Source organism: Jaculus jaculus, chromosome 21 (assembly GCF_020740685.1).
Source record: "Jaculus jaculus isolate mJacJac1 chromosome 21, mJacJac1.mat.Y.cur, whole genome shotgun sequence".
NCBI classification, from domain to species: domain Eukaryota; kingdom Metazoa; phylum Chordata; class Mammalia; order Rodentia; family Dipodidae; genus Jaculus; species Jaculus jaculus.
In genome coordinates, this window is record NC_059122.1 from 6,082,831 (window position 1) to 6,097,696 (window position 14,866).

The following is a 14,866-nucleotide window of genomic DNA, read 5'->3' on the forward strand; positions in this document are numbered from 1 at the left end:
TTCAGTACCATCCCTAGCATGGTGCCCAACACACATCGGTAAAAGTGACCTTTTTTAGTTCAGAAAGCATTCTCGCCACCTCGTTGTATCTACCCCCCCCCTGGAATGGGCACCATCGCCTTGGAACAGATAAAAAAAAAAAAAAAAAAAAACAGAGACCGAGAACATTCAAACACAACATTTGCGACAGCGACCCCAAAATTAGCCAGGTGCCGAGACGTCCTCTCCCGGTTTTCTCACGAATGCCCGCGGGTCTTTCCGTGTCTGTTTCGGGGTTAAGGTTTCCGTAAATGAGGGGACTTGGGGGCTCAAAGGGGTGAGATGCCTTCGCTGGCATTCCCCACGTATCTCAGGGTGGGAGTGGTCTTATCATTTCCAGCACAGTCACCAATACCCTGCAACTGGCGTTTCTGCCACTCTGTTCCCAATAAGCCTGGGACAAAAAGCTGGACAGCCCACGTGTTAAGGGTTGCTGGTCTGAGGGCGGTTGTTGGTGGGAAGAAACTCAGGAAGGATTTGCTTAACAGCATTGCTAAGAGGGGTGAGAATACTGGTCAGGGAAGCTACTCTTCTCTCTGACCAGGTGGAACCGCCCAGAACCTTCCCTCTCTCCCCAGCCTAGCTTTGCGGCACCTCCCCAACCTCTTACCTGCTGGGTGGGCCTTCTCTATAGTAACCACATCCCTCACCTGCCAGCCTCAAGGTCCTCACCCTTTAAAGAGTGTGATCCATTCCCCCCCTCGCCCACAGCCTTACCTGGAGGCTGTAAAGGAAAACAGTTCAGGGCTGGAGAGATGGCTTAGCGGTTAAGACATATGCCTTGCGAAGCCTAAGGACTCATGTTTAACTCTCCCAGGTCCCACGTAAGCCAGACGCACAGGGTGACTTAGTGCGCAAGGTCGCACATGGGCACAAGGTGGCGCACGTGTCTGGAGTTCGATTACACTGGCTGGAGGCCCTGGTGCACCAATTCTCTCCCTCTCTCTTTCTCTCACTTTCACTCTCTTGTACTTAAAAAAAAAAAAAAGGTTAGTCCTGGGGGCTGAAGAGATGGCTTAGTTGGTTAAGGTGCATGTCTACAAAGCCTAAGGACCCAGGTTCGATTCTCCATGCCCCACATAAGCCAGATGCACAAGGGGGCGCATGCGTCTGGAGTTCTTTTGCAGTGGCTGGAGGCCCTGGTGCACCCATTCTCTCTCTCTCTCCCCTTTTCTCTGTCTCAAATAAATAAATATAAATCTTTAAAAAAAAAAAAAAGGTTAGTCTGATGAGCTTGCCTTTAAAAAAAAGAAAAAGAAGAAGGAAAAACAGTTTAGAGTTGCTAAAAAACAATGTAACCAGAAAGATCAAGTTTAAGATACAATGAAATGGTCGGTCTCTTTTACCCAACTCTATTTCTTCTGCCCTTTTCAAATTGGAATACAACCCCTTACTTAAATATCTACATTGTGTGTGTGTGTGTGTTTACTAGAAGAGGGAATGGATAAAAATAATTGAGACTTGGAGGAATGGAGAAAGAAGATGTTATATCGAACAACTGATGAAAAGCCGCTAGCCACGGCTTGGAGCCAAAACAGAGGTGGCCTGAGAGACAAGCCATTCCCTAGGGCTATGCAGAACTTGATCTGCAGGTGACAGCCATTGATGTTGACGCACAAGTGTCGCAGAAGAAGGGTATGAGTGTTAACCAGAAGACTGTACGGAGCCCAGCAATCCAGGGAGCTCGGGGAGGCAAACAGCGTTCCCAGCGTGCTGTGGTTTACTTTAGGCAAACATCTGTCCAGTTGTTCCTTGACCCGGCCTAACACTGAGAAAGAAGCAAGCTGGTCTACGTCTACAGAACGCCAGGCACACGCTAAGGAAGAAATGTCTATGGCGAGAAAGCCCTCATTTAAGAGTCTTTCTTACAAAACACTCTGGGGCCCAGGGCGTCGGCACGTGTCTTTAATCCCCGCACACGGGGAGGATCACTATGACGTCAAGGCCAGCCTGGGGTTACAGAGTGAGTTCTAGGTCAGCCTGGGCTAAGGATGTGACCCTGCCTTTAAAAAAAAAAAAAAAAAAAAAAAACTTAAGAAAGAAAAACCTGGGAAGAAAATCAAGAGGTCAAATGGGCTGATATAATCATTGCCCAAGGCTTCTGGTTTGCAAACATGGGAAAAAAAAAAAAGGAGAGCGGGACATGGTGGCGCACGCCTTTCCTCCCAGCACTCGGGAGGCACAGGTAGGAGGATCACCGCGAGTTCGAGGCCACCCTGAGACTACATAGTGAATTCCAGGTCAGCCTGGGCTAGAATAACACCCTACCTCGAAGAAAAAAGAAAGGAAAAAGAAGAGGAGGAGGAAGAGAAGTTAGGCGCAGCCCCTTAATCTAATGTCTAGTTAATTATTTGTCAACATGAAACCTATAAATAACAGCTCGATAATCATTAACTGAGATTGGATGAATCCATTCTTGAGAATTCCAGAGCCATCCCTGACTTTGCCCATGACCAGCACGGGCTTTGCCCTTCCAAGTAACTAATTTCACCAAGTATAGAAAAGCTCTTTCTGACTTAAGACCGGGCTCGGCTGGAGTCAAGAGTAAAAATTCCGAAAATTTTCAGCAAAAAAAAAAAAAAAAAAAAACATTTGGTATACTGAAATTCCTCAATTGGCAGATGTTATTTAAAAGAGATTGGGAGATTTCAAAGCATGCCTTCGGCTGCTTCAGCACAAATGCCTGATCCAGAGGTTGCTAGCTCCTTCTAACCGGTATTATAATAAATTGTGGACATCTCGCACCACTTTTTATTATTATTATTATCAGAAACATACAGAAGCAAAACTTCCCAGTCATCCGAGCACGTGCTTCTTTGGGGGCGGGGGGTTAACTGGATTCTCCCTAAACAGGGCATCGTTTCAGAAGGACAAGACAAAAAAAAAAAAAACCCAAGCGACCAGAGAAAGGGGGAAAAAAAATAAAGCATGAGGAGTGGCTGGAAAGGGAAGATTCCATCAAGTGGTCCAGGCGACAGCACACACACAAATCTTGCGCGCACACACACGTACCAGTGACCTGGCCATTAACAATGGCACGGCCACACTCACCTTTGCCCACGATCGCTGCAGCCTTGGACGTGCCATAGTCTCGAGGGCTCCGGGGCCGGAGGAGGAGGAGGTGGTGGTCGTGGGCGCGCTGCGGAGGAGGAGGCGGCGGCGGAGGCGGTGGCAGCGACGGCCGAGGCAGCAGATCCCGCGGGTCCCCGTCCCCGCAGCCACCACAGCCGCTGACCGCGATCCTGAAGGCCATGTGGTGCGCTCCGAGGCCCGAGGGTCCACGGCCCGGACCGGTCACGCCCGGCACTTCCTTGGGCCTCTTGTCCGAAAGTGCCTCGGCCACTTCGCAATGCATGGTGGCCCCCCACCACCAACACCGGTACGCACGAGGGGGAAAGGGACCTCCTGCGCAAAGGGAAAAGATATCAGGCGCGCTTTAAAACGCAGGACATCCCCTCCTCCTCCCCCCCCCCCCAGGAGCAGGTGTGGATAGCCACCGTTCTCAAGTTAACCAGCTCAGGGGGTTCACACACACACACACACACACACACAGGCCCTCACCCACCTGACCCCACGCACAGGAGTCTCCCCGCGCGTGGGATCCGTCACGGGCTTGCATTGCATCCCCAACCAAGACCCCGTGCCCTCACCCAAATCTGCTCCGTGCGCGCACACACACCCCAAAAAGCCAGCTCAGGGGTTCCCCCCACAAGCCCTCACCCACCTGACCCCACGCACAGGAGTCTCCCCGCGAGTGGGATCCGTCTCGGGCTTGCATTGCATCCCCAACAAAGTCCCCGCGCCCTCACCCAAATCTGCTCCGTGCGCGCACACACACCCCAAAAAGCCAGCTCAGGGGTTCCCCCCACAAGCCCTCACCCACCTGACCCCACGCACAGGAGTCTCCCCGCGAGTGGGATCCGTCTCGGGCTTGCATTGCATCCCCAACAAAGTCCCCGCGCCCTCACCCAAATCTGCTCCGTGCGCGCACACACACCCCAAAAAGCCAGCTCAGGGGTTCCCCCCACAAGCCCTCACCCACCTGACCCCACGCACAGGAGTCTCCCCGCGAGTGGGATCCGTCTCAGGCTTGCATTGCATCCCCAGCTCGGTCCCTGCGCTCTCACCCAAGTCCGAGAGAGAGCGCGCGCACATACACACACCCCAAAAAGCCAGCTCAGGGGTTTCCCCCAAGCCTTTACCCACCTGATCCCACGCACGGAAGTCTCCCCGCGCGTGGGGTTCATCTCGGGCTTCCATTGCATCCCCAGCCAAGTCCCTGCGCCCTCACCCAAGTCCGAGAGCGCGCGCGCGCACACACACACACACACACACACACACACACACACATATACACACACCAAAAAAGCCGAGAACAGCCCTCTTCGCACGAAAGGTGAAACTGAGGCCTTGAAGCGGAGTGGGCCTGTCCGGGACAGAGGGACCTGGAGCCGGTAGCGATCGCGGAGACAGATGGCTCCGGAATGGGGTCGCTAGCTGCGCATCTCCCTGCTAGCGCTAGGGGACAGGGGGTGCGGGGGGGACCCGAACACGCACCAGTCCCAAGGCGCAGACACTCCGGGACTCACTCGAGAGTCCCCAAACAGTGCAGACATTGAGTCCGCGGCACGAACCCCATCCCTCCGTAACCAGCACGCCCCCACCCTGCGGGGTGGAAAGTGAACCCCCTAACACCCACGCACGCCCAGTCAAGCGCGCACTCCCGGGGTGTGTGTGTGTTGGAGTGGGGGGGAGCGCACAGGCGTGCACCGCGGTCTCAACACTGTCACCGCACGCGCGCGCTGTGCCTCGGAGAGGTCGGGAGTCGTGGGGGGGGGGTTCCCATCATCCTCCCGGGAGCGAGGGCCTGGGAAAGGGGTGGGGGACACCCCAAATTCCCACCTTCTCCCCTCCGCCACCCCGAAGCTCCCGGTGTCGGACAACCAACCCCCCCCACCACCACCACCACCCTTTGCTCACCTTAGCGCGGGCGCTGCAAAGCTCGAGGGGCGCACGGCACGGGCGCGCCTCCTCTGGCCACCGCGGCCACCTCCAGCGTCCTGCGGGGCGGGACCCGGGATTGGGGTGTAGAGGGGAGGAGGAGGAGGAGCAGGGAGGGGCTGGCCACCGCTGCCCGACAGCCCCTCCGGCCACTGGCTCGCCGGCCACGGCCAAGGCCAATGGCAACGCGAGGGCGGGTCTCCTCGCCTTGGGGGCGGGGGCGCCTGGGCGGTGCCCAGCGCGCGGCGCAGCCCGGGAATGGGTTTGACAGGCTGTGGTCTTTGGAAGGGGGGTGGCTCCTTGGGACCGGATGCCTGTCTCTCTCTCTCTCTCTCTCTCTGGCAAGGATGGTCAGGGGTCCCCGCCTGCAAAGAGCCCACCCCCGCCCCAACTCCGGCTTACCCGAGGCTCCCCGGGTTATAGGATTCCCCGCTCCCCTCCCAGGGAAAAAAGGAACAGCCCATACCTTGCCAAAAAAAAAAAAAAAAAAAGCCGAAGAAATAGACGCGAAAGGTTAGGCAAGTTTATTTTCTTGCAGAACGCAACTGGTGCTCTGGAGAAACTGGCTTCGATCTCCCTGCAAGTCAACGACAGAGCTGCTCCCTTCCTCTGCCTCCCTCTACCCCCTGCGCCCAACACAGGCCTCAGCCGACTTTCTCAAGGCTTTTTTTTTTTTTTTTTTTTTTTTTGGTGTGTATTTGTGGTTGTTTCCCACTGCCAAGAGCTCATCCAGGCGAGAGAGTCTCAAAGAGCCTCTGTGATGTCTGTACCTGCCCTGCGCAGCCGTGTCTTCGAGGGGACCTGCCCAGTATGTAGGAAGAGACCTGCGTGAAGATAGTAAGCGAGGGCTGGAGAGATGGCTCAGCGCTTAAGGCGCATGCCTGTGAAGCCTAAGGACCCAGGTTCGATTCCCCAGGTCCCATGTAAGCCAGATGCACATGGTGTCACATGCATCTGGAGGTCGTTTGCAGTCACTAAAGGCCCTGGTGTGCCCATTCTCCCTCTCTCTGTCTCTCTCCCTCTCTGTGTCTCTAATAAATAAATAAAAATAAAATCTTTTTTAAAAAAAAAGAGAGATAGTAAGTGATTGGAAGCAAAGGCTCAGATATATAACCTCACTGAGCAAGGTTCACACTCGGGTCTGACCCCTCTGCCCCAGCCACTGAAGGATCCAGCAAGGTTTCAAGATGTCTGCATGGCCATGCGGGTGTCCCCTTGTGCCTGTTTGCTGGTGATAAGAACTACCAGAGATTCCTGCCTGTTTTCCTACTGTGTGTGTGTATGTGTGTGTGTGTGTGTGACTTTTCAAGGTAGGGTCTCACTCTAGCCCAGGCTGACCTGGAATTCACTGTGTACTCTCAGGCTGGCCTCGAACTCACGGCGATCCTCCTACCTCTGCCTCCCCGAGCGCTGGGATCAAAGGTGTGAGCCACCAGGTCTCCTTCAGCCTTGGTCTCAAATTTAAAAAAAAAAAAAAAAAAAAAAAAAAAAAAAGCAGACACAAAGCTCCTTCCTACTGGTACAAGGCAGTATTCTATGCTGAGCAGCACAGGCCAATGGCATTCCCAGAACCCAGGATTTCCCAACTTTCCAAACACAGCAGCAGCTCAATCACAAAAGGGGGATTAAAAAAAAAAAAAAAAAGTTTAGCTGGGCGTGGTGGCACACGCCTTTAATCCCAGCAGGTAGGAGGATCGCCGTGAGTTTGAGGCCACCCTGAGACTCCATAGTAAATTCCAGGTCAGCCTGGGCTAGAGTGAGACCCTACCTCGAAAAACCAAAAAAAAAAAGAAAGAAAAAAAAGTTTGAATTTCGTGTAAGTGCGGTACTTGCAAAGAGCAGAGGCAGTAGGAATCTCATCCCTGCATTCGAAGGTAAGATGGAGTGACCAGCCAGCCAGAAGGTTGTCAAAAACCAAAACAAGGGGCTGGTGAGATGGCTTAGCAGTTAAGCGCTTGCCTGCGAAGCCTGAGGGCCCTGGTTCGAGGCTCGATTCCCCAGGACCCACGTTAGCCAGATGCACAAGGGGGCGCACGCGTCTGGAGTTCGTTTGCAGTGGTTGGAGGCCCTGGCATGCCCATTCTCTCTCTGCCTTTCTCACTCTCTACTAAGTGAAATAAATGAATAAATGTTTTAAAGTCCACTTTGGAGCTGGGCACGGTGGCGCACGCCTTTAATCCCAGCACTTGGGAGGGAGGCAGAGGTAGGAGGATTGCCGTGAGTTCCAGGCCACCCTGAGACTCCATAGTGAATTCCAGGTCAGCCTGGACCAGAGTGAAACCCTACCTCAAAAAATCAAAAAAAAAAAAAAAAAAACTAAAGTCCAATTTGGGGAACCAGTGATCTTATTGGGGTTCATCACGAAGGCCTGGATGACTCAAAAGCAGACACAAAATCCATGAAGCTCCCTGGAGGGCTTCAAAGAGAGCTCTCTGGACCAGACAAGCTCTGCTCGATTAGTTCTTATTTTATATAATCACATAAGAGGGGGCCTTGTGGGTCGCGTGAATTTCAGGAACTTCCTGAGACTGAGATGTGTGACTTGTTTACATCCTCAGCTTTGTTTATTTCCTGAACCTTAAAGAACTTCACAGAGCCCCTGTCCAGGATAAAGTGGGGAGGAAATTGTCTGCTGTCGGAGGAAGTGATAGGAAAGAAAAACCTCACCAGCCCTCTAACTAGCGGCCAGGTACACACACACACACACACACACACACACACACACAGCCACGTGGCTTTAGGAAAATCACTACCTCACTCCTGTCCTCGGCTTCCCCCATTAAAAAAGCAAGAATGGCAGTTGTTGAGATGGCTTAACAGTTAAGGTGTCCTGTCTGCGAAACCTAAGGTCCCTGGGTTCGATTCCCCAGGACCCACACAAGCCAGATGCCCAAGTGGGCGCATGCATCTGGAGTTTGTCTGCAGTGGCTGGAGGCCCTTGTGTGCCCATATTCTCTCCCCCCCCCTCTCTCTCAAATTAATAAATAAACTAAATTACATTTTACACACACACACACAAAAAAAAACAAGAACAGTGGAGGATCTCCAGCCTTATCCGTTCTGCCCAAGCTAAGTCCTGTGCTCTACTTCCCCAAACACACACACACACACACACACACACACGACTCTGAAAACATTTGCTAAATGAGTCACTTAACCAACTGGACAAACCGACGAAGGCTTTTCCAAACTTCCAAGCACAGCCACAGCTGGTCCACTGATTCCCCTGCCTTGGGCCAGTCCCTTTACACCCAAGCTGGGTTTGAAAGAGACTTTCTTTCCCTCCGGGAGCTGCTGGGTCCACCTGGGCGGAATAGACAGGCTTGGGAAGCCCAACCAAGTGGTGAGAAAGAGGTCCTGCTCCATTCGACAGACCTCTTAAAACCCTGTGGTGGGGGATGGAGAGGTGGGTTAGCGGTTAAGCAGAGCGTGAGAGAGAGAGGATTGGCCTCCAGCCACTGCAATCAAACTCCAGACACGTGCGCCCCCTTAAGCGCGGTGTGACCTGGCGCATTTGTGTCACTGTGCGTCTGGCTTACATGGGACCTGGAGAGTCAAACATGAATCAATCCTTAGGCATCACAGGCAAGCGCCTTAACCACTAAGCCACCTCGGCGGTCCCGCGGTTAAAATTTTAACTGGGCCCGGCACGGTGATGCACATACCTTTAATCCCAGCACTCGGGAGGCAGAGGTAGGAGGATCGCAGTGAGTTCGAGGCCGCCCTGAGATTCCATAGTGAATTCCAGGTCAGCCTGGGCTAGAGGGAGACCCTTACCTCGAAAAACCAAAAAAAAAAAAAAAAAAAAAGCAAACCCACAGCTCACTTTTGCAGGCTAACCCAGAGGTTCTTCAATTTTTCCACTCATGATCGTATTTCACCCAAGAAATTTTTTAACGTGACCCTGGGTATATAAAAGAGGTATACAAGCTGGGCATGGTGGTGTACGTCTTTAATCCCAGCACTCGGGAGGCAGAGGTAGAAGGATCGTCGTGAGTTCAAGGCCACCCTGAGACTCCATAGTGAATTCCAGGTCAGCCTGGGCTACAGTGAGACCCTATCTCGAAAAACCAAGAAAAGAAAAAAATAGGTATACAAATAAAACATGTAACTGACAAAGAATTATAAGAAAATTTATTTCGTTTTTTTCTTTAATTTTTTGAAGTTATTTATTTGAGAGTCAAAGAAAGACAGACAGACAGAGAGAATGGGCACAACAGAGCCTCCAGCCACTGCAAACAAACTCCAGGCACATGCGCCACCTTGTGCATATGGCTTACATAGATCCTGGGGAATTGAACCAGGGTCCTTTGGCTACGTAGGCAAACGCCTTAACTGCTAAGCCATCCCTCCAGCCCCTAATTTGGCTTTGTAAGATAGGGTGTCCCAGTAGTCCAGGCTGACTTAAAACTTTCTTGGTAGCCCCAGTCTGGCCTTGAACTCATGGCAGTCTTCCTACTCCAACCTAACGAATGTTGCTGGAATTAGGAGATTTACCTTTAAAGGAATTCTTTGGTATGCATATAATTCTTACCATTTATTAAGATGGACGCACATTTGCACTATAAAGAGATGGGTTGTGCTTACTTTCTCACACATGGGTTAAATCATCTTGGCTGAATATTTGACACTGAAAACTCGAGTTGATCGAGATTTTGATTTTATAATCAGCAATGCTTCACATAAACACATAGTACAAAATGGCAAAAGTGCCAGGTGTGCACGCCTTTAATCCCTTAATGCCTTTAATCCCAGCGCACGGGAGGCAGAGGTAGGAGGGTGGCCATGAGTTCGAGGTCACCCTGAGACTACATAGTGAATTCCAGGTCAGCCTTGAAAAACTTAAAAAAATATATGTATACAGCAAAAGTTTAGGGCCATTTCAGAAATTACTGGAAATTCTGTCTTAATCCTCAACCAAAATCGACTTGACAATTCTTTACGAAACTAAAGTCACCAACTCAAACAGCAATTTTTAAAATCAACTATTCCAACAATATAATCCAAATTCATGCTTTGATGTGTACAAGTGGAGGAATCACAGTATTTGCTAAGCCAGGAGGTCAAGCATGCCTGTAATCCCAGCATTAAGGAGGCCAAGGCAAAAGGATTGTGAGTTCAAAGCCAGCCTGGAATCAATACACAGCAACACCCTGTCTCCAGAAAAAAAAAAAAAAATAACAAAAAACGAGCTGGAGAGCTGGCTTAGTCATTAAGGCGCTTGCCTGCGAAGCCTAAGGACTCATGTTCAACCCTCCAGGTCCCACGTAAACCAGACATACAGTAATGCAAACATGCATGGTCGCACACGCCCACTAGGTGGCGCAAGCGTCTAGAGTTCGATTGCAGTGGCTGAGGCCCTGGCACCCATTCTCCATCTGCCTCTTTTGCTCTCCTCTCTCAAATAAATAAATAAAAAATGTTTTTTTTCAAATTGTTATTAACAACTTCCATGATTATAAAAAATATCCCGTGGTAATGCCTTCCCTCCCCCCACTTTCCCCTTTGAAACTCCACTCTCCATCATATCCCCTCCCCCTCTCAACTACTCTCTCTTTTGTTTTGATGTCATGATTTTTTTGTCCTATTATGATGGTCTTGTGTAGGTAGTGTCAGGCACTGTGAGGTCATGGATATCCAGGCCAGTTTGTGTGTGGAGGAGCACGTTGTAAGGAGTCCTACCCTTCCTTTGGCTCTTACATTCTTTCCGCCACCTCTTCTGCATTGGATCCTGAGCCTTGGAAGGTGTGAAAAATAAATTTTCTAAAAGGCCAATCTGGGGCTGGAGAGATGGTTTAGCAGTTAAGCATTTGCCTATGAAGCCTAAGGACCCCGGTTCAAGGCTCGTTTCCCCAGGACCCACGTAAACCAGATGCACAAAGGGGGCGCACACATCTGGAGTTCATTTGCAGTGGCTGGTGGCCCTGATGTGCCCATTCTCTCTCTCTCTTTCTCTCTCTCTCCTTTTCTCTCTCTGCCTCCTCTGTCTGTCTGTTGATTTCAAATAAATAAATAAAAATAAAAACAATTAAGGGCTGGAGTGATGGCTTAGCGGTTAAGCGCTTGCCTATGAAGCCTAAGGACCCCGGTTCAAGGCTCGATTCCCCAGGACTCACGTAAACCAGATGCACAAAAGGGGAGCACGCGTCTGGAGTTCGTTTGCAGTGGCTGGTGGCCCTGATGTGCCCATTCTCTCTCTCTCTTTCTCTCTCTCTCCCTTTCTCTCTCTGCCTCCTTCTCTGTCTGTCTGTTGCTTTCAAATAAATAAATAAAAATAAAAACAATTAAAAAGTCCAGCCTGTTGGGCTTGCCTCAGAAAAAATAAATAAATAAAGAGTCTTTGTTTTCTGTCATTGAACCACCATGTTTCTGTAAGAACAGGAACACTTCGTACACAGAGACAGCACAACAGTAATGGGCTGAGGTGCCATGGGCAACACTTGCCAGCAGTGCTAGGCGTGACAGCGGGCACGGTCCAGGGTACGTGTGTGGTTTTAGAACCACGGCTGCAGGGAGGCGTCAAGCAACGTGGGCGAAGGGCCACCCAAACCACCGCGGGGGTCATGGCTTTGAATTAAAGGTCTGGCCACTGTGTATCCGCTGTTGCCTAATTTTTCACACCGCCCCCATTGGGTTTCCCAACCAGCACGCAATGCTGCAGGCCACAGTTTAAGAAGCTAGACACCAGGGCTGGAGAGATGGCTTAGCGGTTAAGCACTTGCCTGTGAAGCCTAAGGGCCCCGGTTCGAGGCTCGGTTCCCCAGGTCCCACGTTAGCCAGACGCACAAGGGGGCACACGCATCTGGAGCTCGATGCAGAGGCTGGAGGCCCTGGTGTGCCCATTCTCTCTCTCTCTCTCTCTCTCTCTCTCTCTCTCTCTCTCTCTCTCTCTCTCGGCCTCTTTCTCTCTCTGTCGGCTGCTCTCAAATAAATAAATAAATAAAAATAAGCAAAAATAATTTAAAAAAGAAGAAACTAGACAACGTGTGCTGGTGAGGCTAACCAAGTTGTCCAGCTCAAAATTTTCTTTATTTTTTTTTTTTTAGAGAGAGACATAGAGGGAGAGAGAGAGAATTGACCTGCCAGGGCCTCAGCCACTGCAATCGAACTCCAGATGCTTGCGCCACCTAGTGGGCATGTGCGACCTTGCACTTGCCTCACCTCTGTGCCTCTGACTTACTGGGGACCTGGAGAGTTGAACATGAGTCTTCAGGCTTCGCCGGCAAACACCCTTAATTGCTGAGCCATCTTTCCAGCCCACTTTTCTTTTTCTCCTTCTCCTTCTCCTCCTCCCCCTCCCCCTCTTCCTCCTTCTCCTCCTTCTTGTTTTTGGTTTTTCGAGGTAGGGTCTCACTCTAGCCCCTGCTGACCTGGCATTCACTATGGAGTCTCAGGGTGGCCTTGAACTCACGGCGATCCTCCTACCTCTGCCTCCCGAGTGCTGGGATTAAAAGCGTGCGCCACCACGCCCAGCTTCTTTAATGTTTTTATTATTTATTCACAAGCAGAGATAGAAGAGAGAGAGAAAATGGGGCACACCAGGGCTTCCAGCCACTGCAAATGGACTCCAGATGCATTTGCCACTTTGTGCATGTGTCCCCATTGGGGAATCAAACTCTGATCCTTGAGCTTTGCAGGCAAGTGCCTCAACCACTGAGCCATCTCTCCAGCCCAGTCACCAGGATATTTTGTTTTCAGCCATGGAATAGTTTTCATATCCTAGAAACCAGAACCTTTAGGTTGTAGATGTGCAAGACTAGAAGAGACTCTTTTTTTTTTCGGGGTTTATTTTTATTTTTTTTAACTTTTATTAGCATTTTCCATGATTATTAAAAAAATATCCCATGGTAATTCCCTCCCTACCCCCCCCACACTTTCCCCTTTGAAATTCCATTCTCCTTCATATTACCTCCCCATCACAATCATTGTACTTACATATATACAATATCAAGCTATTAAGTACCCTCCTCCCTTCCTTTCTCTAGAAGAGACTTTTGCACAAGGCCTGTATGAGACAAATGTCTGCTGTAACTGGATGGTGACAGACTGACTTCTACTTAATTGTCTTCGAGTGTTTTCTCTCCCTATAAGATCTGTTTCCAGCTACAAACAGGGCATAGTGGCGCACACCTTTAATCCCAGCACTCAGGAAGCAGAGGTAGCAGGATCACAGTGAGTTCTAGGCCACCCTGAGACTCCATAGTGACTTCTAGGTCAGCCTGGGCTAGAGCGAGACCTTACCCTCAATAAACCAAAAAAGAAAAGAAAAAAGTAGTCTCTGCAAAACAAGCTAGAATTGCCTTCTTTAATCTCATCCAGATTAGAAACAAAGAGTAGGGAAACCTCAAGTTTTCAGGGGGAAAGTACTAAAGAAAACAGGGGAGGGGGCTGGAGAGATGGCTTAGAGGTTAAGGTGCTTGCCTACAAAGCCAAAGGACCCAGTTTCGATACCCACATAAGCCAGATGCACAAGGTGGTGCATGTGTCTAGAGTTCGTTTGCAGCGGCTGGTTGCACAGGCACACCCACTCTTTCTCTCTCTCTGTTTCCCTCTCAAAAAGTTAATTAATTAATTAAATTAATTTTTAAAAAGATGTTTCCATATAATATTTGTCAAAGACTGTAGACTCAGTGGGTGAGAAAAAACTAGATATGTCTTTTGGGCACGGTGGTGCACACCTTTAACCCAAGCACTGAGGAGGCAGAAGTGGGAAGATTGTCATGAGTTCAAGGCCACCCCTGAGACTACATAGTGAATTCCAGGTCAACCTGAGATAGAGCAAGACCCTACCTCAAAAAAAAAAAAAAAAAAAAAAAAAAAAAATATATATATATATATATATATATATATATATATATATATATATTTATACTTATACTTATATACATGCATACACATACACACACACACATATATATGGGGCTGGAGAAATGGGTTAGCGATTAAGGTTTGCCTGCAAAGCCAAAGGACTCAGGTTCAATTCCCCAGAACCCATATAAGCCAGATGCACAAGGTGGCACATGCATCTGGAGTTTGTTTGCAGTGGCTGGAGGCCCTGGTATGTCCATTCTCTCTATCTGCCTCTCCCTCTCTCTCTCTCTCTCTTTCTCTGAAATCAATAAATTAATTAAATTAAAAAACAGGGCTGGGGAAATGGCTTAGTGGTTTAAGGCATTTGCCTGGGAAGCCAAAAGAGCCAGGTTCAATTCCCCAGGACCCAAGTAAGCCAGATTCACAAGGTGGCGCATGCATCTAGAGTTCACTTACAGTGGCTGGAGGCCCTGGCGTGCCCATTCTCTCTCTGTCTGTCTCTCTTGTCTCTCTCTCTCTCCTTGCAAATAAATAAATAAAATGAAAAAAAAATAAAATAAAACAGAACCTCATAGGATGAGAAGTTACTAACTATAGAGCCGAGGAAAGCTTTCCAGCCAGATGGCGTAGCATGTGCAAAGTCTAAGGCAGGCTGGAGAGACGGCTTAGCAGTTAAGGCGCTTGCCTGTGAAGCCTAAGGACCCACGTTCGACTCTTCCGATCCCACATAAGCCAGACGCACAAGCTCACACATGCACACAAGGGGACACACACATCTGGAGTTCGATTATAGTGGCTGGAGGCCCTGGTGCACCAATTCTCCCCCACGCCCGTCTCTCTTGCTCGCTCGCTCGCTCTCTCTCCAAAATAATAATAATCTTATCCCTGCTAGGCAGTGGAGGCACAGGGAAGTGTTATTGGAGTGGCAGAGTGAATGCACGGGGGGAACCAGATGAGACAGGGGAAGGTTGCAGGCCAGACCCTGAAGCAATCAAGGATTGTAGGCTACAGCTGA

The 14,866-nt window shown here is 50.0% G+C and overlaps 1 protein-coding gene across 5 annotated transcripts in view; it reads right to left on the reverse strand.

Annotated features, from left to right (window-relative positions):
• Glis1 (GLIS family zinc finger 1) overlaps positions 1–5,094 on the reverse strand; it is a 242,967-nt gene extending 237,873 nt beyond the window's left edge. For 4 of the 5 annotated variants that reach the window (XM_045139273.1, XM_045139272.1, XM_045139270.1 and 1 more), the window contains exons 1-2: positions 5,020–5,094; positions 3,091–3,444 (exon numbers count right to left, since the gene is read on the reverse strand). In XM_045139273.1, the coding sequence (XP_044995208.1) occupies positions 3,091–3,394 (304 nt within the window). In that variant the 5' untranslated portion in view covers positions 3,395–3,444; positions 5,020–5,094. Of the gene's footprint in view, positions 1–3,090; positions 3,445–4,596; positions 4,673–5,019 lie in introns of those variants that run through there. The other variant, XM_045139269.1, reaches the window with a different exon arrangement.
• Positions 5,095–14,866: the final 9,772 nt, after the last annotated feature.